The following is a 24023-nucleotide window of genomic DNA, read 5'->3' as shown; positions in this document are numbered from 1 at the left end:
AAGCAGAGGAAAACACCCACAGTTAAACACTGAACTGAACCATAGGAACCCAGTGACACAGAGAGAGGAGTGGTGAGCAAATTGACAAAGAATGGGTTGGCAAAACCAGCAGAGACAGCTGATCTGAACAGGGGAGATCACTTGGAACGAAATGACAGACTCTAGATATCCCCCAAGGAGGGCTTTACCCTCCCTGGGGAATGGAGTGGGGGGCTGAGGGGGATGGTGGGGGGAGTGGGTGTGGAGGGGAGGGAGAGGGAGCTGGGACTGACATGGGAAGCAAGCTTGTTCCTAATTTAAATATATAATAAAAGTGTAAAAAATAAAAATAAAATGAAAAAATAAAAAAGAGCCAAGTCCTTGAATTCTCCAAAGCCTTTGAGGCACTGTAGCATTGCTTAATCTCTTTGTGTTATAGAAGTTGTTAAGTTTTATGAAAACTATCACTCATCAAATTCCACAGGTTCTCAGCTATAACCTCCCTAAAAATTAGTCAGACTTTATCTTGTAAAGATAATAAAAGAGTGTTTTCCAAGAAAAATGTCAAACATGTACCAGTGTAAACCACAGTATAATAAACCCCCATGTACTCATCAAAGCCTAATCTGTTCTTCAAAGAGGCCCAGTCTTTCTTCATTCCCCATCCTGTCTAATTTTGAAGCAAACCCTTTATTTCATACCACGTACAGACATTTATTATCTCCTGAAGCTGTACCTCTAAAGCTACGACTAAAAACATCACCACCATATCAAAGTCACACCTAAAAACTTGACTTTAGGACTAGTTAATTGCAGTGTGTGGTATTTTTTATTTGCAATTTCTTAAAAAAGATTTTTTTAGTGTTTTTCGTGTGTATGAGTGTTTTGCTAGCATGTATGTCTGTGTATCTGGTGCCTCCAGAGGTCAGAAGAGGGTATTGAAATAGACAGTTGTGAGCTACTATGTGAGTGCTGGGAAAAGAATCTGGGTCCTCTGCAAAAAAACCGAGTGCTCTTAACAGCTGAGCCATCTTTTCAGCTCACATTTTTAATAATAAAATTTATTTAACAAATTTAAGTGTCTAAAATTTATCAAGCAGAGAAAGAATATTTATAGATCATCTATCTCAGGCACTCCAAGGTTCTATACACATTATCAAACAAGTAAAAAAGCATTCCCTGGCCTTACATCAATACAGTTCAAGAGAAAAGACACAAGTGAAATAACATGAGTAAATATCTTCTGACCAAACAGCGACCTCAGCAGCCCCAGGAAAACATAGTGCACAGGCAGTCCTTAACAGTGGCTGCTGAAAAGCAGCTCCTTGATGGAAACCTGGAAGAGGTATAGACATGTAAACTTATCAGCTGAGTGTGAAGGGAGATGAGGAGCAGAGTAGGAAATGCAATCTGGGAAGGAACAGGTTGGGAATATGAATCTGCACAAAGTAACAACTTAAGTACTGGAACCTGGTGGGTTACAGCCAGTTGAGTTTTCCTGATACAGCATTTATTTTAAATGAATGATGTGGATGGAACCTGTTGTTCAAACTCCAAGTCCTCAGTTAACCAGTATCTGGCCTGTTCTACCCTGGGACTATTGGCATAGTGTCCATCTAGCTAAGCCCACTTGCTGTACAGCTTCTAACACCAGGAGTATACAACAGAAAGACATGCAGATTTGGCAAATGTGAACTCAGTCCCATTTTATAAAAAAGGAAATGGTTAAAAAATGATGGCAAGTCAAAATTTAGAACATCCTGAAATGTTCACTGTTTAAGAAAGAACCAAAACTACAATCCTGACCAATGAATACAAATTGGTATCTAAGCATTAGAAGTTAGTCATCCTTTCCTGATCTAGACATATTTCATATTTGGACTAAGTGGTTTAGACCTAACACGGCCTGATGAGCCACCGACTACAGCAACATAACTCTACAGTTGAGCTGCCTCAAACAAACCACAATGTTATTTCTGCCATGCTCAGTGACACTGGGTTGGTATCCTTACCTTTCACCACATCAGCTACATTGCAGGTGGGATCGATACTCCCTATGTGCTTAGGATGAGCAGGATTAGTGTCACCACCAAACAGAAGTGCTAAATGAACACAGAAAGACAAGGAAGGAGATTGAAACACAGCAAGCTGCGATGGTTGAGCACAGAAATAAATTTCTAATTGTCAAAAGGATCTTTTGTTTTAAGAATCATTTCAGCATCCACAATGATTTAAAGTAATGAAATGCAGTTTATGGGTGAGCAAATACAATAGCCAAAAGCGGGAAGGATATACTTTAGGTCCCATCAGTTGCAGTCAGTAGATCCTAAAGCAGTGACACCTCAGGTGCCCAATCTTTGCTCCCTCAGTGGATGGAAACTAGATCAGACATTTCCATGCTTGGCAGGTTATCTCCCTGCTCAAGACTACAGCAGTCATTTATTCCAATCACTAAATATTCACATGCAGTTTGGGCCATTTGTGAAGAACCTTCACAGGCAACACTGCAAATGCCCCCATCATGGAGGTTCTTTTCCAATTCTGTGTATACAAACAATATTTGTTCAAATATTTGCAAAAAAGTACTCCATTTTACTGCACACAATACTTGCAAACTTTTATTCCTAAATAAAAACCTAAAGAATCTAAAAAGAAAAAGGCAACTCAAGCCAAATTTTTATTAGTATACTTTATATTAAATCAACACTTGGAAAGTTGCCACAATCTCAGCAGATTAGCTTTTTGGTATTTAGGTTCCCCCCTTTTTTCTATAAATTTGTTCTCTAAAAATTACATGAATACATACTTAAAAGTTCTATAACATTTGTTTATCTAAATAAATCAAATGATTTTTAAAAAATGAACCAAAAAGTGAGTAAAACAAACAAAACATGCTTTGTCCATTCTCTGCTTTAGCAAGGATGACTCTAAATATATGGATCCTTTTTCTTAGAATTAAAAAACAATCAACCAAGGTGTCAACACTAGAAATCAGTCAAGAAGTTCTTTATGTTGAAAAGAATTTTAGATTTTTTCCTCATCTATCACCATGAGGAACAGACTAAATTCTCAATGTGGCATCGTGGACTGATAATCTTGCTTCCTCAAATTTTCCTATTACTGTGGAATAAAGGGAATTGCTTATATATCCAATATGCCAATTCATCATTCCCAGTTTTGATGTTTTTAAAACTAAAAAAGAAAATGCTCCCAGGTATATTAAATCATTGAAAAATTGATGTGGCTGCCATTAAAACCAGCTCCTTATCTCCACAGAAATAAGCAGCAGAGCCCTTGAAAGCCAGGCAGTGGTCCTGCCTCTATTGTCTTCCAGAGACAGCTTTGAATCAAGAATATTGATTAACAGATTTTTATAATAGGAAGGGTTCACTTAAGAAAAATTGAGCTAGAAATGAAATTTCTACAACCAGAAGTCTAAATTAAAAGTGAAGCAAGGGGAAAACTTTTCAGAAAAATCAATATGGTTAGCTTTTTAAAACAGGACCCAGCATAACCCAACTTACTGTGTTGGTTAATAAGCATGCAGAAAGAAATGCGGTTGGTATAAAAATGATCCAGGAAATATTGGATGTTACTGCTAACAAATGGATCAAACCCAAACTTTTCCTTGTATTCAATCATGCCTTGGGCCATTGTAGGAACAACATCATTGTGTCTGTTTCTGATATTAATCAGAACATGGAGAAAGCTGTGTAGGAAGGAAACAAAATGCGGTAAGTCTATTTCATAGGCGGAAACACACTTCCCACCTCTGTCTACTTATCTACTGACACTCTTTATAACTATAAACATTACTTTTACTAGGTAGCAAAAGGAAGTAGTCATAAACATTAAAACCTAACCCAAGCTTTGGTTTGAAACTTACTACCAAAAATTCTTTCAGAGATACACAAAATAGTAAAAAGTTCTAGTAAAGTCAAAGCCAGGCGGTGGTAGTGCATGCCTTTAACCCCAGCACTTGGGAGGCAGAGGCAGGTGGATCTCTGTGAGTTCCAGCCTGGTCTACAGAGCTAGTTCCAGGGCAGCCAGGACTATTACACAGAGAAACCCTATATTGAAAAATAAAAAGTTCAAATAAATTTTTAGAAATGCACTTACATTTTGGAGTTCTATAACTTTTTTTGACCAAAGAATTACAGAACATATCAATGTTTCTCCTGACGACCCAAGGACAGTCCTGGCAGAGTCTCTAAGGACTTACAAATGGGGTCCTAAAGCAAGAGCTTCTTCTCTGAATACTGAATGCCAAAGTTTTTATAAGCAAAAATTTGAAATAATCTACTTCCAGCAGTAAAACATGATGAAATGTATATATAAAAAAAACCTCATTGAAAACATCCGGGCAGTGGTGGTATACATCTTTAGTCCCAACACTCGGGAGGCAGAGGCAGGCAGATCTCTGTGAGTTCCTGGCCAGCCTGGTCTACAAGAGCGAGTGCCAGAACAGCTAGGGCTACATAGAGAAACCCTGTCTCAGAAAAACAAAAAGAAAGAAAGAAAATGAAAAAATCTCAATGAAAATAAACTTACTTGCTGGGAGTAGTGGCACATACCCACAGTTCTGAATACTCAGGAGGCAGAAGCAAGAGGGTACTTGAGCCAAGGGGTTTAAAACTAGCCTGGACAATACACAGAAGACACTCATCTTGAAACAAAACACACAAATCATTTTCAAGTATTCTGGCACATTATTGAAAAGATGTATAGTGAAGGGCTGAAGAGATGGCCCAGTGGTCAAGAGCACACTGGCTGATCTTCCAGAGGAACCAGTTTGCACATTGTGGTGGCTTGAATAAAAATGCCATGCAAAGACTCATGTTTGAATGCTTAGGGAATAGCGCTATTAGAAGGCGTGGCCTTGTTGGAGGAAGCGTGTCACTGGACATAGGCTTTGGGGTTTCAGATGTTCAAATCAGGCCTAGTGTCTCTCTCTTCCTGCTGCCTGCTGATCAGATGTAGAACTCTCAGTTCCGTCTCCAGCACCATGTCTGCTGGCACACTGCCATACTTCCTCCCATGACAATCATGGACTAAACCTCTGAAACTCTAAGCAAATCTCAATTACATCTTTTCCTTTATAAGAGTTGCTGTGCCGGGCGGTGGTGGTGCACACCTTTAATCCCAGCACTTGGGAGGCAGAGGCAGGCGGATCTCTGTGAGGTTCGAGGCCGGGCTGGACCGATAGCCTCTGAAACAATATAGAGAAACCCTGTCTCGTAAAAACCAAAAAAAAAAAGTTGCTGCAATCTGAGTGTTTCTTCACACCAACAGAACGTTAACTAAGACACACACGGTGGCTCACAACCCTTTTCAAGTCCAGTCGCAGGGCAGCTGACACCCTCTTCTGGATTCCCTGGATGCCAGTCACACATGTGGTACACATTTTGTAGACAAAACACCAATACACATAAAATTAAAAAATGTAAAAACATGCATAGAAAAATGTGCAATACAGTGACTTTAAGAACAGGAAAAGAGTTGAGCATTGGTGGCACATGTCTTTAATCCCAGCACTCAGGAGGCAGAGGCAGGCGATCTCTGTGAGTTCGACACCAGCCTGGTCTACAGAGTGAGTACCAGGACAGCCTCCAAAGCAATACAGAGAAATCCTGTCTTGAAATTCAAAAAGAAAAAAAAAACAGAAAAATTAAGTCAAGCAATTAAACCAAATAAAATTATGGATCCAGGCTCAGAGGTTAAGCAGCTGTTTACCAAAATTTAGCATATTAAGAATATAGCAATGTGGGGTCTGGAGAGATGGCTCAGCAGGTAAGAGAACTGATGGCTCTTCCAGAGGACCCAAACTCAATTTCCCAGCACCCACATGGCAGCTCACAACTGTCTGTGGCTCTAGTTCCACACAGACTCACATACAGGAAAAAACACCAATGCACATGGAGTAAGAATGAATTTTAAAAAGAATGCAGCAATGCAAGTTAGTAAGGAAATGATTAAACTGATTAGACCACAGGTCCAATCATATAGCACTTTCAAGCTTAAGCCCCAATTAAATGAAAAACCTTAGAGTGAGACTGGGGAGATGGCTTAAGGGTAAAGTGATGAGGGTCTACACCCTCATAAAGACAGGTGTAGCAGCGCATCTCAGTAAGCCAGAGCCAGAGGAGTGGAGGTCCTGGGGGATCGCTGGCCAGCCAGTCTAGTCCAAACATCAAGTCCCCTGTTGAGTGAGGGAGCCTGTCTGAAAAAATTAGGTGAGAGCAATCAAGGAAGACTCTTGATGCCAACCCCTGACCTCCACATGAAAATGCACACATATATGTACACATGTATACACATAAACCACACACACAATACTTTCTTTTTAAAAATGAAAATGATAGTGAAATCACAGAAACAATAAAAGAAGATCAGCTGAATTAAATACGCAACTTGGAAATAAAGAAGGTTATTCTAAGCTTATTAGCAAGGGCAGAAGCACAACACAAAGAAACAAAGATGACTGCAGAATTTCCGAAGCACACATAGGAATAAAAGAAGCTAAAAGAGTCCTTATACTTAGTGGAGATGAACATCCTATTGAGAAACTAAGAAAAGGATCTAATATTCGTGGGGAAATCTATGAAAAAGCAAGCACAAATGTCAATCAATTTAGTAGCAAAAAAGTGAAGTAACCTAAAACAATGTGAAACTGTTCTTTTTTTATTTGGATGACAAATAATAACCAGTGGAGGTTGTATGTGGGCGCTAAATAGAACATTTGCTAAGGGCAACTTAACCAAATATATCTAAGTCCAAAGAAGGTAATTCCACTTCTAGGATCAATGCTGCAGAAGCAACTGAACAAGGTGAACAGCTGTTTTTAAAAACTGCTTTCAAATACATACATGCATACACCATACATAAAGAACAAGGGGTGGAGACATGAGAGAAAGAAAAAAATCTATTTTTAGAGCACTGTTTGAGCCAGCAAGATAGCTCAGTGGATATATGCCCTTGCTGTATAAGCCTGGTGACTTGAGTTTGGATCCCTGGAACCCATGGAAAGGGAAGGCAAAGACCAACACCCAAGGCTATCCTCTGATCTACACACACACAACATGACAAATACCTATACACATGTACCATATACACATACATACATATATACATATGAATAAGTATTTTTAAAAACTACAAATGAGTCTAAAATTCAACACTAGTGGAGAAAATTGCATAACCTATCTGTAGAAGAATTAATAATATATGCCAGGCAGTGGTGGCATATGTCTTTAATCCCAGGACTCAGGAGGAAGAGGCAGGCAGATCTCTGTCAATTCAAGGCCAGCCTGGTCTACAGAGTGAGTGCCTGGACAGTCAAGGCTACAAAGAAAAAATTGTCTCAAAAAGCGTGTGTGTGTGTGTGTGTGTGTGTGTGTGTGTGTGTGTGCATAAGTAAGTGCTGGCTACGTGCTACATAACATTTCAACAACAGACTCTGTTCACAACAGTGTCCTCCAAAGATTATGCCCCCTGGTAAGGCTACAGTCCTCTTAAGTTAGTATAAGTATACTCCATAGTGTTCACACAAACAAATTTTCCTCATGAAGCATTTCTCTAAAGGTATCTGTCATTAAGTGATATATGACTGTATTGTGAAACTATTAATAATGGCCAAGAACTATTGTAGACACTTATTTTTGTAAAAATTGTTGTGTAGTAGTGGCACATGTTTTTATACCAGCACTCTGGAGGCAGAAGCAGGTGGATCTCTGTGAGTTTAAGGCCAGCCTGGTCTACAGAATGAGTTCCAGGACAGCTAGGGCTACACAGAGAAATTCCATCTCAAAAACAAACAAACAAACAAACTAAGCCGGCGGTGGTGCATGCCTTTAATCCCAGCACTCCAGAGGCAGAGGCAGAGACAGACGGATCTGGGTGAATTCGAGACCAGCCTGGTCTACAAGAGCTAGTTCCAGGACAGACTCAAAAGCCACAGAGAAACTCTGTCTTGAAAAACCAAAAAAAAAAGAACTAAACAAACAAAAACAATAGACTTCACACTCATGCAATATGAATGCTTAGGGTAGAAGGGTAGAAGAAATGATGCAGCTAACATCTTTAGTCCTAGCACTCAGGAGGCATAGAAAGGCAGATCTCTGAGTGCAAAACCAGCCTGAACCACACAGTGAGGCCCTGTCTCAAAAAACAAAACAAAACAAAAAGCCCAAGTTCACAATTATTCACAAGAAATATTACAATGGATAATTTTTCTTAATATACCTCTTTCCAATGTATCTATTTATAAATTAAAATAAAACAATTCATTATAGTGCAGAAACATCTTTACTTGAAGGGAAGAGGCTTACTTTAATGGATTAATTCTCAGAATACCTCCCTATCCTCCCAGGCTTTTCTATCTCCTTCATGATGATCAATGTGATTTACATAGATGACCCCCCCAGGTAGTGGGCCCATGTAACTTCTCTCTGAACAGGACACTATCTCACCTTTCACTTCTTCCTTTACTAACATTGAACTTTTCATATTTCACAGATCCATCACAGAAAATACAACTAAACCTTCTCCTGGCTAGAACTAGCTGTTTTGGCAGTGCGGTACAATGAAAGAACCAGTATACTAAGGAAAAGGAACCACAACTTATAGGTGCTCTCCTATGCAGTGTCACATCCTGGAGAACATGCTTCTAAACTTCTGAACTCCATATTTCCTTGTTTGTGAATTCGAGACCTGGTGGAAAAAAATGTTCCAAGGTTGTTTGTGTAGTATAGCGTTTCCCTAGTTCTTTTCATGGAACAGTCCAAGTCAAGTGTCTGTCTTACAATTATATGGATTAAGTCTATACTTACAATAAAAGAAAGTTCTCAGCACAACAGATTACCATGAGCATTCACTGTATATACCCAAAACAGGAAGAAATTATGGTGGAGATACTTAATTTCTCTTGAGGGAAAACCCCTACTCACAGCTATGGTTTGCTGGAAAACAGAAATACTTTCCAGTAACATGAGAATTCAGTAGTCTTTGTGCATAGTGACATCAACAGAATTTAGGTTTTGTATAAATACACACACACACACACACACACACACACACACACACATTCACTTACTTTTATGCTTCTCCAAAACAAAATCACTACAGTTTCCTGAGACGTACTCTTAGTACCCCATTATGAAGTATGTTTTAAATCAATGGATTAGGTAGATAATTCATGTATACTTCATGGATATAAGGACGCTATTGCATTCTTTAAACTACCACTAGATGGAACATTCACTACAATGCTTCTATTAAGCTGGTGTCCACTTCACCCTGACTAAATATATTAAGAATTATGTCATAGAATTATGTCATAAAGTATTAACTAAAGTTTTATTATTCTTTGTATACTGTGCCAAATTAATGAAACAAATCCAATAATGTCATCACCCCCAACAAAATTAAAACGTTTGTGTGAATTCTAGTTTTCTGTGTTCTCGGATGTATGTGTAGTATGTGTGGGTGTATGCATGCTAGAATGTGAGTACACAAATTCTCATGCACATACATGTTGAGGGTCAGGTTAGGTCAGTTGTCTACCTTATTTGTCAAAACAGGGCCTCTCACTTGTGCAGGTATGTTAGGTACTAACAAGTGAGCCATCTCCCCAGCCCTGAATTACAATTCTTGCGTCCCAAAGCACGAGTTCCATTAATTGAAATATTCTTTTGCCTAGATAGTTTTACTTTCAGGTAAACTGCACCATACTTACTTATCTAAAACCCGTGGATCTTCTGGGCTCTTGTTTTCATATTCTAAAAGTTCAAGGAAGCTCTGCATGTACCTAAAACAGAAGAGTCACCACATTAGCTGCCTGTCTACCATCCTTTCCCTTTTCATAAGAGTACCCCATGTTTTCACCCAAGCTTTACCCCATCCCATACACAGCTCAAGTGTGTCGGGCTAATTTGATCCCTCCAAAGCATGTAAGCAGCTCCATTTTTCTCTGGGAGATCTTTTTCTCTTGTCAGTAATGACTCATCAGTCCCAAGTTCCTATGAATTGTGTGCATCCCTGAACACAGAGACTGATTCAGGAATAGGCCTCATGCCTCGAGTCAGGCTGAAAGAAGTACACAGAAGACTTGCTGGAGGTCTCTGAGAAAGAAACTGACTTCTCTTGTTAAGTGTGCCATATGAACAGAAAATCTGTAATGCTAAAGGCAGTGTGCCACCTGGAGGGAAGCTCACCTGAAAACAAAGCCAACACTATAAAACCATAGCTTTGATAGCTTCATGGTCTCTGATTCAAACTAACAGGAAATGTTCATCCTATGACTGGCCTTTCTAGTTGTACAAGCAAGGTTCAGCTGCATCATCTGCTATTACAAATGCATCCTAACTAATATTCCAAGTGTACTGTTTGCTTACTCAAAAAGTACATTTATTTATTTATTTTTATTTTATGTACACTGATGTTTTGCCTGCATGTATGTCTGTGTGAGGGTGTCAGATCTTCAAATTACTGACAGCTGTGAGCTACCATGTGGGTGCTGGGTAAATTAGGTCCTTTGGAGAACAGCCAATGCTCTTAATCATGGAGCCAACTCTCCAGAAACTCATAATTTTTTTGAGACAAGATCTCCCTATGTAGCCTTGGCTGACATAGAACACAACATGTAGTCCAGGATGACTTTGAATTCATAGAAATCCACCTGCTACTGCCTCCTGAATTCAGGGATTAAAGGCATGCACCACCACACCTGGCAAAAAGAACCTAACATTTTAAGAAATGCCATTTTGATCCTGAAGTATACAGCAAGAATACAAAAAGGTTCCTTCTCAGAGTAAAATTAACTTCATCAATATGTATTAGAGAAATACATGTTAGGTCAGAAAAAGATTCTGGATTGATCATGATACTTCTCAAAAAGGGTCAATATAAGATAAAATGTGAAAAAAGAAAAAATGTGTACGTTATAATTCTTGAGGCTTAATAACCTGTGCCACACATGAGCAAAGTTGGGCTGGCCTCTAGTCCTTTCCAAAGGGAGCAATCCTCTAAAGAGTAAAGCTATACATGTAAACGAAGCCACCATTATACTAAGATTCCCAGTGTGAAAAGAGAGCAGAAAGACTACAGGGAGCAGTGGCATAGTCACTGTCCCACATACAGCACACCTATAAAGCAAATGACAGTAACACAAATATATGATCCTAAACTACATTCTTAAATCAAGACAGAATTTTTAAAAAACAGGAGCACTATTAAGACAATTAGTAAAATTATAACAAGTGTTACCTATTAGGAAGTATTATCAGTGATAAACAAGAGTTATCTACAGAGGGGCTGGAGAGATGGCTCAGTGGTTAAGAGCACTGGGTCCTCTTCCAAAGGACCTGGGTTCAATTCCCAGCAACCACATGGCAACTCACAACTGTCTGTAACTCCAGTTCCAGGGGATCTGACACCTTCACACCAATGCACCTAAAATAAAGTTAAATACATTATATAAAAAAGAATGGGAGTCATTAGTTCTTATTTTTTCTTTTAGTGATAACTGTTCTTTTCTTTTGGTTTTCGAGACAGAGTTTCTCTGTGTAGCTTTGGAACCTATCCTGGCACTCGCTCTGTAGACCAGGCTGGCCTTGAACTCACAGAGATCCACCTGCCTCTGCCTCCAGAGTGCTGGGATTAAAGGTGTGCGCCACCACTGCCTGGTTAGCAAGGGTGTTTTTCTTTTAGAGATTGTATTTATTATGTATATAGTGTTCTGTCTGTATCCCTGCAGGCCAGAAGAGGGCACCAGATCTCATTATAGATGGTTGTGAGCCACCATGTGGTTTCTAGGAATTGAACTCAGGACCTCTGGAAGAGCAGACAGCATTCTTAACCTCTGAGCCATCTCTCCAGCCCAGTAAGGGAGCTTTTAAAGAAAAAAAATGATCACATCAAATCTTTGAAAACAGTAACTGTGGGTTCTAAGGATTAAAAATAAGGGTGGAATTTATTGGAGGTTGAACAGTTACTGGCAAGATGGCCTTACAGAAGAACTTTCTTTGTAAGGCTGGAGTGACCTTTGTACAAGCTTGTAGACCCAGACTCTTGTGCTAGTCACTAACAGGCAACCATGCAAAGGAAATCCTCCTTAGTAACTCCCTGACAACTTTCACATTTCTTTCATGCATGTGTATGTCATATAATATACACACATACATGTATACATGTATTAATATTTCTCTTCCCCTTCAAGGTGGGAAAGAGAACATGAATTATAAAAGAGAAGGTTCCTAACCTTTCAAACTTACAGAGTGGCAGGAGTATCTTTTGTTAGTTAAAAGCAGCATCTATTGCTCGCATTTGAGTTATTCTAATGATGTCACTTAGGGTGGGGCCTTTACACAGTGTCATCATGATCCTGATCAAAATAACGAGCAAGTGACTGGGGAGATGGAACTTTGGGTCTAATCCCCAACCTCTCTGGAGGCATGAGGGCCTGGAATGAAACTCCATAAAAACTCCTGAATTAGGATATTCTGAAATCTTTGTGTTGAGCACCTGGAAGCACCAACAGAGCACACTCAAAGAAAGCATGGACGTTACAAAGCTTCAGCAGCATCTTGTCTGATACATATTTCTACCATTTTTGCTGGTTCTGAATTGTAGCCTTTGCAATCTACCTGTAAATATAAACAGTGCCTTCCTGAATTCTGTGACTCACTTGAGCAAATTATCAAACCTCAGAAGAGGGTCATGGAAACTCAATGTACAGTCAGTCAGTCAAAAGTATGGGCATGGCACCTGAGATGTAGTGTCAGTCCTGGAGAGCTGAGCCCCTAAACTGTGGGCTCTGTGCTGACTTCTCATACTTAGTATTAGGATTGAACAGAGTTTCTGAACACTCAGCTAATGTCTGGAGAAGCAGAGAATTGGCTAATGTTGGAAAACATTTCAGAGACAGCAATTCACTTTGTAGCTCCTGAAGTAACTGCTACATAACAATGGAAACTGCCTTATTCCTACCACCTCCTGGATCAAAGGACTTGACCTTGCCTACTTAGGATCTTCAACAGAGTGGTCCCTGACAGTGACTTCCACTTTCTACAGCAAAATTTTCAATGGTCCCTGACAGTGACTTGCACTTTCTACAGCAAAATTTCCAATGATGGTTTAGAAGCAATAAAGAAGTCTCATAAACAAATACTTGTTGTTCCTTCCTTCTAAAAAAAAAGTTGTGAGTTCAGAGCAGAATGTAACTATGGTATCAAATTCACAGTCATTCTTTCTCTGATATTTCCTGCAACCTAAAAACTGTATCCTCATAGTCAGGAGCTTTTTGCTTCTTTTCTGGACAGGGGGTCAGACATGAACTTCTAAGACCATCTAAAACTGTGGGTAGTGGAGGAAGTCCCCAGTAAATGTGTAAGTATCAGATGAAGTCCTGAATGAATACATGTTGTTGACACAAGTGTGGCCACGTCAAGGATGCCAATGCTTCAGACCCATGGAAATGGCAGTGTCATCCCCTGCTCCATGTGTGGATGTTTACAGTGTATACAGAAAATCCCCACTGAAGTTTCTTCATCCCAGATATTTACACCCTAAGACTGTTCCCCTACAGAGATCTCCTACCTAGAACAGCTAAACTTGAGCTAAACTCCTGTAAACAATAAATACAGCTCTTGATTCAGGGATGATAGTGATGCAACTCTATCAGAATGCACAGCTTACTTGATTCCAGCTTTTCTGTATGTGTGTCTATCATTTCTGCATTCCCAGTCACTAAGTTAGGTCAATCCCTAGAGCATGCAAGGCCATAGCATAAAATAGTGCCCAGAAGAACTTCCTATTTTTGACAAATGGCCATTGTATGTCCATTCTATATCAGTAGCCAGGCCACCACACTCTCTGAATTCAAGCTAGTTTCCCAGTTCCTGGGGTTTTCTTATGATGTTTTCCTGCTTCTCTGTACCATCAAGGACACCCATCAAGGAACAGTACAAGACCACAGCCAGCATTTCCTGCCCCTGCTCCTCCCGATTAGCAGCGTGTATGCCACATGGTCCCTACAGTCCTCCAGCTTTCTCCAGACACTTTCACCATGCTTTCATAGCAGAGTAGACCAAACATGCAAGCCCTGCCGAAAAACCCCCCACCTTTTCTTACAGCCGCCCGCTCAGTGATCTCACTCAGGGAGGAAAGTCAACACAAACTCCACGCCCTCTGCTAGAGAACACGTGCTTTACGATCAGACCTATAAGATCTTTCATAGGGCAGATGCAACAGCATAGCATGGAACTGATATTTTCCCATACGAGGTTCCCCTGTAAATGATTTGACTATTCAAACATTTCCTTCATGGAAGATACAAAAGAGGCAATTTCTCCCTATCCAAAGGAGAGCAAATGGGCTAGGCATGTAGCTCAATTGATGGAGTGCTTTCCTAGCACTCTATACTGCCAAAGCTGTGCTTCAATCCCCAGTAACTAGACATGGCATGGGATTCTAACACTCAGGAGGCAAGAGAATCTCAAATGCAAGGTCACCTAGGCTACAAACTGAATTCAAGGCCAGTCTGAGATACATGAAACACTGCCTCAATTTTTTTTGATGAAAGTGGATCCACTGATACCTGGCCACTGCAATGACATTCCTTTATATTATTTCCTAATTTTTTTCCAATGAAGCAACCATATCTATAACAAGAGAAAAAACCAAAAAGTTAAGACAATATCTTATGGTTTAAGATATTTTCATTAAACAGTTTTAAAATGAAACCTTTTTTTTGAAACAGGGTTTCTCTGTGTAACAGCTCTGGCTGTCCTGGAACTTGTTTTAGTAGACCAGACTGGCCTCACACTCACAGAGATCCAGCCTGCCTCTGCTTCCCAAGTGCTGGGATTATATGTGTGCACCACCAACTGGCCAGTTTTAAAATGAATAGTTAAAAGAAATCTTTTAAATGCAAGGAAAACTCAGCTATCCTGGATGACTCATTCTCAGAAAGGCAGTATCTACACTTGTGTGGAAAACGGTTCCAATGCCAAAATGCTCCAAGCATTGTTGGGTGATCACAACATTTACTTACCAACTCTGAACAAGTTATCTGGCAAAAGATTAACTTCTCTCATTGTGTTAGCCAGTAGTACAGGAAGCTCCTTGCGCAGAAACATATATGAAGTTTTTCCACATGCATTATCTCTCCTATTAAGAGATGAAAAAGTTCTATAAGATTAACCCAGAGAAACATAAAATGTTCTTGTGTTAACAGAATTACTACTGGTCAGGAAAATAAAATTAAGTAATGTAACAATTTCTAGATAAATTTTTATTCTCTGAAACAGCAAGTTTAAGAAAACCATTTAATTAGAAGATAAAAAGAGACATTTATTCCAAGAGGCAACTTTGAAAGCCATTTTTTTCTTAATACAAATATGTACCTAGTGTTAACTGGCCACAATATAAAAGTGACCTGGGATATAATGAGTTTGTTTTCAAATAAACACTGTGTAAAAATTTCCAAGTACAGAAAGAGTACAACATGTAAATCTGCTCCTGCTCATAGTGGTTTTCTGGGAGGCAACATGATTCATTCATTCTGTAAATATTCTTCCAATGTTTCTTTAGGAAACACACTGCTCTGCCATCCTGGAATCAGAATTTCTGTGATTCCACACAAAGGACTCTAAGGCACGGGACTACTATGTCTCAAAGAAATAGCTTACAATGTACTCCCAGGTGAATGATCCACTATGAAAAGTCCAAGAAGGAAAAACATATACAGAAGTTCAGTGAAGTAGCATGTGAACTCACTCCCATGTGGAATAGCAGAAATTGAGACTACAATGATGGCTTCTAGAGGTTGGGGACAACAGGGATGGAGTGAGATTTTATCAATAGTTACTAAGCTGAAGTTAGAAGAAATAAGTTCTGGTATAATGCTGTACAATATGGCTAACACTTGTGCACCATACCTTTCAAAAAACTGGAAGGATATTGAAAGTTTGTCAGGAGAAAGGATCCAATGTTAAAGGAGATAAATATGCTTAGCCCGATGTTAACATTATACATACTTCATTAATATAAATAGATCAGATATCAGATAAAGATAAAAGTAACAGGAAACACATGGTCAGAGAATATTCTGGAGCTGGTTGTGCATTCACATAAACAAGGCAGGGTGATAGAAGAGGCATCTGGTGTAGGAGGAAGTCTGATGCCGCCATTAAACATGTGACTTACTAAGTCTATGCCGCCATTAAACATGTGACTTACTAGAGGCGCATACAGATGAGGTAATAAAAGGGCGGTTTACCACACCGCTAACCACACCCACTTTAGGCAGGACTAAAGACGTATACGGCTGGACGTAAAGACGTATACGTACGTAGGCGGAACTACGTCACTAGCCAAGCCCACTTTTGGGCATGGCTAGGGGCGTTACGGGGGAAGGCATAAAAGACAGCGCACAGGAAGTCTCGCTCTCTTTTCCTGGAGTTCGGCTTCCGGTCCAGTCGCTAGCTGAGATCTGCTGGGCTTCTCGGGGTTTGGTATCTTGTGAGTAATTTTCTACATTAAATACTTAGCTTCACTTTCAGTAATTGTGTGTCGCGTATCGTTACAGCGTCCGTAAAGCCAACAGTTTGGTGTCGGAGCGGGATTGGAATCGGGACCCAGGCGGCTTCTCTCGGCCTGACCAGGCACACGTGGACTCTCCTTTCGCTAAGTTCCTCACCACTTCGCTCGGCAAGGCACGATTCCTGCCGCCAGGAACCAGCACCTTCTACCTGCCGGTAAGGTTAGGCGGAATTCCAAGGTTTCTCTCGCGGCCACGTGCTGTTTTACTGGCGGCCAGCTGACTCCGGCCACGTGCTCTTTCGCTGGCAGCCTGTTGATTTCGGCCTGAATTACTCCATTGGTAACAAACGTAACTGCTTTATACAATGTCAACAGCTAACACTATGATGCAGGATGTTAAGAATTTTCTTGTTTTTTGTATGGATGGGATTTTAGAAAGGGTTGAGGACCTACCTGAAAGGTGCTTCCTACCCATGATGGTGATTATTAGCTTCATAATCAATATAATTTTGTTAATGAAATGGCTCAAAAATAGGAATAAACTTATACAGGTCATACAGTCATCGCAGGATAGTTTTGAAATCTTAATACAAAGGATTCAGGAAATGCAAAATTCATTGCAGGAGAGTAAGAAAGGGTTGGTAGAAAATATTCAGGATATTAAAAATGATAATGTAGGTCTGACGAACAGGTTTAAAGAGACGGAACACAAAATTGAATTATTTTCAGGAAAAATGTGTTCCATAGATAGAATTGAAAAATTGGAACATAATGTGGAAACATTTAACGACAAACACGGTTCCATGTTTGATGATTTCACTAGCAAATTACAAAGACTGGAACATAAAATTGAAATGCTAGCAGAAAAGAATTGTTCCATGTCTGAGAGCAATGATAAACTAACTGATAGAATATCATTTGTAGAAGGCAGTTTACATGCTATTGAGGTACTTGCTAAGGATGAGAATATTAGAAATTTGGAATCACATGTAAATGATGAATGTAAAAAAATGAAAGATTCCATGACATCCTTAGAAAATCATTTGTCCCAAGAACTTCAAGAGCTCAGAGAAACAATGATGAATAGACTGCAGGATTTAGAAGACGCTCAATCTGATACTTCAGAATCAGAAATACAGGCAACAGGTCAGGACAGGAGTTTCCCAAAGCTTCTCAAATGCCGGAATGATTTCCCTAAGGTTGCTATGCGTTCCCCTATGGTTTTTCCAGTATCTGTATCAGAAAAACCAGCAACGAAAAAACAATCAAATGGTCCCATTGCTTATCACTGGGAGCCTATACAGATGAAGGATCTAAAAAATATTAAGGAGGCCATTGTCATGTATGGTCTTCATTCTCCCTTTGTCAGAGAGCTCCTAACCTCATGGGCTACTGTAAATAAAGTAACCCCAAAAGACTGGGCCCAATTAGCCTCTGCAGTGCTCGAAAATTCTTGCCAAATTCAATGGAGAGCTTTGTGGAGGCAAGAAGCAAAAGCAATTGAGATTCAGGAATTGCAGAACGGTCATGAAGTACCCCAAGACAAGATTCTTGGGGAGGGTCCTTACGCTGACACGCAGGTTCAATCTGCATATGACGAGCACATGTTGTCTTTGTGCCGTACAGCTGCTTTAAATGCCTTGGATAAGGTTTGTGAAACAGGAGAGATAATGCAACCCTACACCAAGGTATTACAGGGCCCAAGGGAAAGGTTCACTGAATTTTTAGAGAGATTATCCAGAGCAGTAGAGGTACAGGTAGCGAACCCAGAATCCAGGCGTCTTCTTATAGAATCTTTGGCGTATGAGAACGCGAATCCTCAATGCAGGCAGGTAATTTGGCCATTAAAAATAAGATCAGCGCCATTGGAGGAATGGGTCCTGCATACAGCGAACCTGGAATGTAAAAGTCAGGATACAGGAGCTTGGGTAGGTGAAGCTATTTCTACAGGCTTGAGGAGGCACCAGGATGCCAAATACCCTACCTGTGATGATATAGAGGCATGGGTAGGGAAGGCAATCTCAAAGAATTTAAATAGGCGTAAAGATGCAAAATGCTTTAACTGTGGTAGAATAGGACATCTTAGTAGGAACTGTAGACAACGCATTCCTAGAAATAATGCTTTTACCAGGAATGTATCAAACAGAAGGCCTAAGCCTCCTGGTCTATGCAGGAGGTGTGGGAAGGGGCGCCATTGGACTGATGAATGCTTTTCCACAATAGACAGACAAGGTAGATCTTTACAGCAGGGAAACGGGCTTCCGGGGCTCCATGGAGCCCCGAAGAGGAAGATTATCCGGTCATTCCCAGTGACAGTGGAGGACAGCCTCTCCCAGGACAATTAGAAGATCCACTGCCCATTGTAAATAATACGGCACTGGATAATACATTAGCTCCAGAGGATGAATCAATTACATCAGGAGGAGATACAAAACATATATTTTGGCAAACTTCTATACAATATCATAGACCCAAACTTCCGGTTAAGGTAAATAATAGGGTGATTTACGGATTACTGGACACCGGAAGTGACGTCACTATCCTTAATCAGCAGTCCTGGCCACAAAACTGGGCTTTAAAAGAGGTTAATGTTCAATTCTTAGGGATCGGAACCCTATCTGAAGTTAAACAGAGCGTTAGATGGATTGACTTTATTGGGCCAGAAGGACAGAGAGGAAGGTTAAAGCCATATGTTGCAGATATTGCTATAAACCTCTGGGGTCGTGATCTACTCCAGCAATGGAATACGCAGATTAAAATTCCTCCTGTATCAGCTAGGAATTATAGACAAGCTCTTAGTGGTAGTAAGAATATAGTAAGACAGTACAGAAAACAGATGCCAAATGTACAGGCTGTGCAGAAGCAAGATGCTAGTGCCAAACCTACAGAGCAACCAAAAGCTCTACCATTAAAATGGCTGACAGATGAACCCGTCTGGGTGGGTCAATGGCCTATGACATCTGAGAAGTTAGAGGCTTTGGAGAAGTTAGTTCAGGAACAGCTAGATGCTGGACATATTGAGGAATCAACTAGTGCGTGGAATTCGCCTGTTTTTGTTGTCAAGAAGAAGTCTGGTAAGTGGAGAATGGTTACTGATCTTAGAGCCATCAACAAGGTAATTCAGCCTATGGGGTCTCTACAACCTGGGATGCCGTTACCTTCTCTAATTCCTAAGGATTGGCCAATTATAGTTATAGACTTAAAAGATTGTTTCTTCACCATACCGTTACAAGAAAACGACAGAGAAAAGTTTGCCTTCACAGTACCTACCTATAATAATTCCCGTCCGGTACAGAGATTCCAGTGGAAGGTACTACCTCAAGGTATGTTAAACAGTCCAACTTTGTGTCAATATTTTGTGAATAAACCTCTAGAAATAATTCGTAAAAAATTTCCACATTCGTTAATATATCATTATATGGATGACATATTATTGTCTGATTCAAATAAGGATACTTTGGAAAAGATGTTTGAGGCAGTAAAGGAAATTTTGCCTCGCTGGGGATTACAAATTGCCCCAGAAAAAATACAAAGAGGAGATTCTATTAACTATTTAGGTTATAAAATAGATGCTCAGAAAATTAGACCACAGAAAGTACAGATCAGAAGAGATCGTTACCGGACTCTTAATGATCTTCAAAAACTATTAGGAGAAATCTCTCAATTACAGACGATTATTGGTGTAGAAGGGCATGATTTAAAACACCTGAAAATGGCTTTAAAAGGAGATAAAGACCTAAACAGCCCACGAGTACTATCAGCTGAGGCTGAAAAAGAATTAGAATGGGTAGAAAAGAGAATATTAGAAGCACATGTGGACCGTGTGGATCCAAATCTGGACTGTATTCTGGTTATTTTACCATCTAGAGAATACCCCTCAGGAATATTAATGCAGAGGGACGACATCATTCTAGAATGGGTATTTCTGCCACATAAACAGAATAAAAAATTGAAAACATATATAGAAAAGATCTCTGATTTGATATTAAAAGGTAAATTAAGGCTTCGTCAACTGACTGGGAAAGACCCAGCTGAAATTATTGTACCTTTAACGAATGAGGAAATTTCCTCCTTATGGAAGGATAATGAGTATTGGCAAATAGCTTGCAGTGACTTTTTGGGAAGTATTAGTAATAACTATCCCAAAACAGAGAGAATCAAATTCATAAAGAAAACAATTTGGATTCTTCCACGTATCGTGAGGCAAACACCTATTTCTGGAGTTCTTACCTTCTACACGGATGCAAACAAATCAGGTAAAGCAGGGTATAAATCAGGAAATATAAGTAAAGTAGTTCAAAGCCCTTACAACTCCGTACAAAAGGCAGAGTTATATGCCATTCTCATGGTACTTAAAGACTTTACAGAGCCTCTCAATATAGTCACGGATTCTCAGTATGCAGAAAGAGTTGTCCTGCACATTGAGACTGCAGAATTTGTTCCTGATAATACAGAATTAACCTCATTGTTTTTACAATTGCAGGAAATCATCAGAAACAGGACTCATCCTATATATATAACACACATCAGATCCCATACAGGTCTGCCAGGTCCTCTGGCACAAGGCAATGATGAAATTGATCGTTTATTAGTAGGTAATGTGTTGGAAGCTTCAGAATTTCATAAGAAACACCATGTTAACAGCAAAGGTTTAAAGAAGGATTTTTCTATCACCTGGCAACAAGCCAAAGAAATAGTAAGAAATTGTCCCAGTTGCTCATTGTACAATCAAACTCCATTACCAGCAGGTTGTAATCCTAAAGGTGTTCACAGAAATGAACTTTTGCAAATGGATGTATTTCACTTCCCAGAATTTGGCAGTTTGAAATATGTACACCATACTATAGACACGTTCTCAGGCTTCCAATGGGCTACTGCCCTCAGCTCTGAAAAAGCTGACTCTGTTATTACACACCTCTTAGAGGTAATGGCTGTTATGGGTATACCTAAAACAATAAAAACTGACAATGGTCCAGCATATGTCTCCAGTAAATTGGAACAATTCTTCAAATATTATAATATAAAACATGTAACTGGTATACCTTACAATCCCACAGGACAAGCAATAATTGAAAGGTCTAACCGAACCTTAAAAGAGATGCTTCATAAACAGCCAGGGAAAACAAAGACACCTAGACACAGGTTACACAATGCTTTACTAACGTTGAATTTTCTTAATGCTGATGAAAAAGGACAAACTGCAGCAGAAAGACACTGGACTACAGAGAAGACTTCTGAACTGAACCAACCGGTGTATTTTAAGGATGTTATGACCTCAGTCTGGAAACCAGGATATGTGTTACGTTGGGGAAGGGGTTATGCTTTTGTTTCCACAGGAGAAGAAAAGGTTTGGGTTCCATCAAAATTAATTAAAATTCGATCAGAACAGAAAACATCTCAGGAGGAGGAAGATAACAGCCCATCTACAAATTCATAGTCCACCATGGGTAAAGTGACCTCCTAAAAGGAAAGAGAAGTGTTTTGTTTTTGTATTCACAGGTAAACTCAGCAAAGAATACTGGACATATGGATTCCTGTAGAAGAATGAATAGCTACCCTGAGGACCATCAAACAAACAGTATCTCACTGTGTGGTATCAAAGTCTAAATCTCTCTATATTGCTTTTTCATAGTACCCTTTTATCTTTATTTCTTCACATACCTCAGTTCCCATTCATTTAACTGAAGCTGGCTTTGGAGTTGGATTGGCTCTCCTACTCTAAACCCAAGCATATTATTTAAATACAATTCAGAATTTCTGTATTATATCAAAGAGCCATTGATATAAGACAGAAGAAATAAAATGAGGGACTGTTATCTGTGGATTTCTTTTTCTGAACAGTCTAATTTCCTCCAGGTTTTCCATCTTCCCTATTGTCACCTCTTCTGTATGCATACATATGAAAGTTAAAATATTTCTTTGTTAACAGTAATGTTTGAGTTTTCCAGAGAACAAGGGATTTCCTGACAGCAATCTTCAACTGCTTCCGAAAGAGAATGAGGATCCACTTCCTTGACTTCACCTGATTCGACTGGAGGCATCTGAATTGCCCCACATCATTGACTCCACCTGACAAGCACTATCCTGAAACTGGCTTGAAACTACATCACTCGACACAACTCCAGACCAAGGAACGGAAATAGCACATCTTCTACAATCTGACCAGAGCTTCAAGATAAGAGCTTCAATCAACACTAGAACCCCAGTCAGGAACTTCAATCAAGCATCTCCTGCCATACTGAGACTGTCTGATCTACTCAGATTTTGTTATACTAACATTTTCTTTTCACAGGTCCCCATGAGATTATCATCGTCCCATCTCAGCAGGAAGTAGTTTTGAGAATTCCACGCCCCCTCTCCCTACTATTGATATTATAAGATTACACCTGTTAGTGTTAGTTTTCAATTATTTTAGAGTTGGGATTGGAAGGAGGTGTTCATATTTGGGTGTTTCTTTAAGATAAGTTTAGGTTTAGATAGAATAGATGTTTGATACATTTTGTTCATGGACACAAGTTAGTTGTCCTTTTTTAGACTAAAAGGGGAATTGTAGGAGGAAGTCTGATGCCGCCATTAAACATGTGACTTACTAAGTCTATGCCGCCATTAAACATGTGACTTACTAGAGGCGCATACAGATGAGGTAATAAAAGGGCGGTTTACCACACCACTAACCACACCCACTTTAGGCAGGACTAAAGACGTATACGGCTGGACGTAAAGACGTATACGTACGTAGGCGGAACTACGTCACTAGCCAAGCCCACTTTTGGGCATGGCTAGGGGCGTTACGGGGAAGGCATAAAAGACAGCGCACAGGAAGTCTCGCTCTCTTTTCCTGGAGTTCGGCTTCCGGTCCAGTCGCTAGCTGAGATCTGCTGGGCTTCTCTGGGTTTGGTATCTTGTGAGTAATTTTCTACATTAAATACTTAGCTTCACTTTCAGCAATTGTGTGTCACGTATTGTTACAGCGTCCAGTAAAGCCTAAAATCTGGCATCTAAAAGAGGGAACCTGAGCCCTTTCCAAACTGTCTTGTGGTCAGAGCAGACCCCTAACCCTGTTACAAACTTACGACTGGGAACAGGTGTGAAATAAAGGATATGAGTTTTGGAGACAGAAATACCCTCTGGTCCCAAGTCAGCCACCTTGGGGTAGTGAAACATTGGCTAGGCTTTACCATGCCTTTGAGCTTTAGCTGCCCTAATCTGTAAGGCAGGGGTCAGGCTTTGTGAAAGCAACATTAATAGCATGTAACCCTGGTCCTCCACCCTGTGACACTTGAGAGCCTATCCCATCTCCCTGGCACTTGATGTTCCTCACTCCCTGGAAGCTGTTCTGGCATGAGCCAAGACCAAGCCCAAGAAAGGGAAACACTGCTTCCCTCCAAGCTTTTCTCTTCCAAACTCTCCTAATTTTTCCCCTATATAAAAAGGGCAGCAACTGAGAGGTTCATGCATAATATTTTCTAATGCTTTCACTGGCCTTCTGGTTTCTCCCTTTCTAC

General features: G+C 40.0%; 1 protein-coding gene across 13 annotated transcripts in view; it reads right to left on the bottom strand.

The window, feature by feature from the left end:
- Positions 1–1019: 1019 nt before the first annotated feature.
- The window catches only part of LOC121138600 (pyruvate dehydrogenase (acetyl-transferring) kinase isozyme 3, mitochondrial-like), a 37532-nt gene continuing 14528 nt past the window's right edge, over positions 1020–24023 (bottom strand). For 10 of the 13 annotated variants that reach the window (XR_005875536.1, XR_005875537.1, XM_040741270.1 and 7 more), the window contains 5 exons: positions 15029–15144; positions 9713–9784; positions 3504–3688; positions 1992–2081; positions 1020–1315 (listed from right to left, as the gene is read on the bottom strand). Coding sequence is in view for 11 of the 13 variants with exons in the window: in XM_040741270.1 (XP_040597204.1) it covers positions 1170–1315; positions 1992–2081; positions 3504–3688; positions 9713–9780 (489 nt within the window). In the remaining 2 variants the exon portion in view is untranslated. The remainder of the gene's footprint in view (positions 1316–1991; positions 2082–3503; positions 3689–9712; positions 9785–15028; positions 15145–24023) is intronic. The other 3 variants (XM_040741277.1, XM_040741266.1, XM_040741268.1) reach the window with 3 other exon arrangements.

Source organism: Mesocricetus auratus, unplaced genomic scaffold (assembly GCF_017639785.1).
Source record: "Mesocricetus auratus isolate SY011 unplaced genomic scaffold, BCM_Maur_2.0 contig_5122_pilon_obj, whole genome shotgun sequence".
Classification (NCBI taxonomy): domain Eukaryota; kingdom Metazoa; phylum Chordata; class Mammalia; order Rodentia; family Cricetidae; genus Mesocricetus; species Mesocricetus auratus.
The sequence above is the reverse complement of the archived record's forward strand: the minus strand, read 5'-3'. Positions and strand labels throughout refer to the sequence as shown.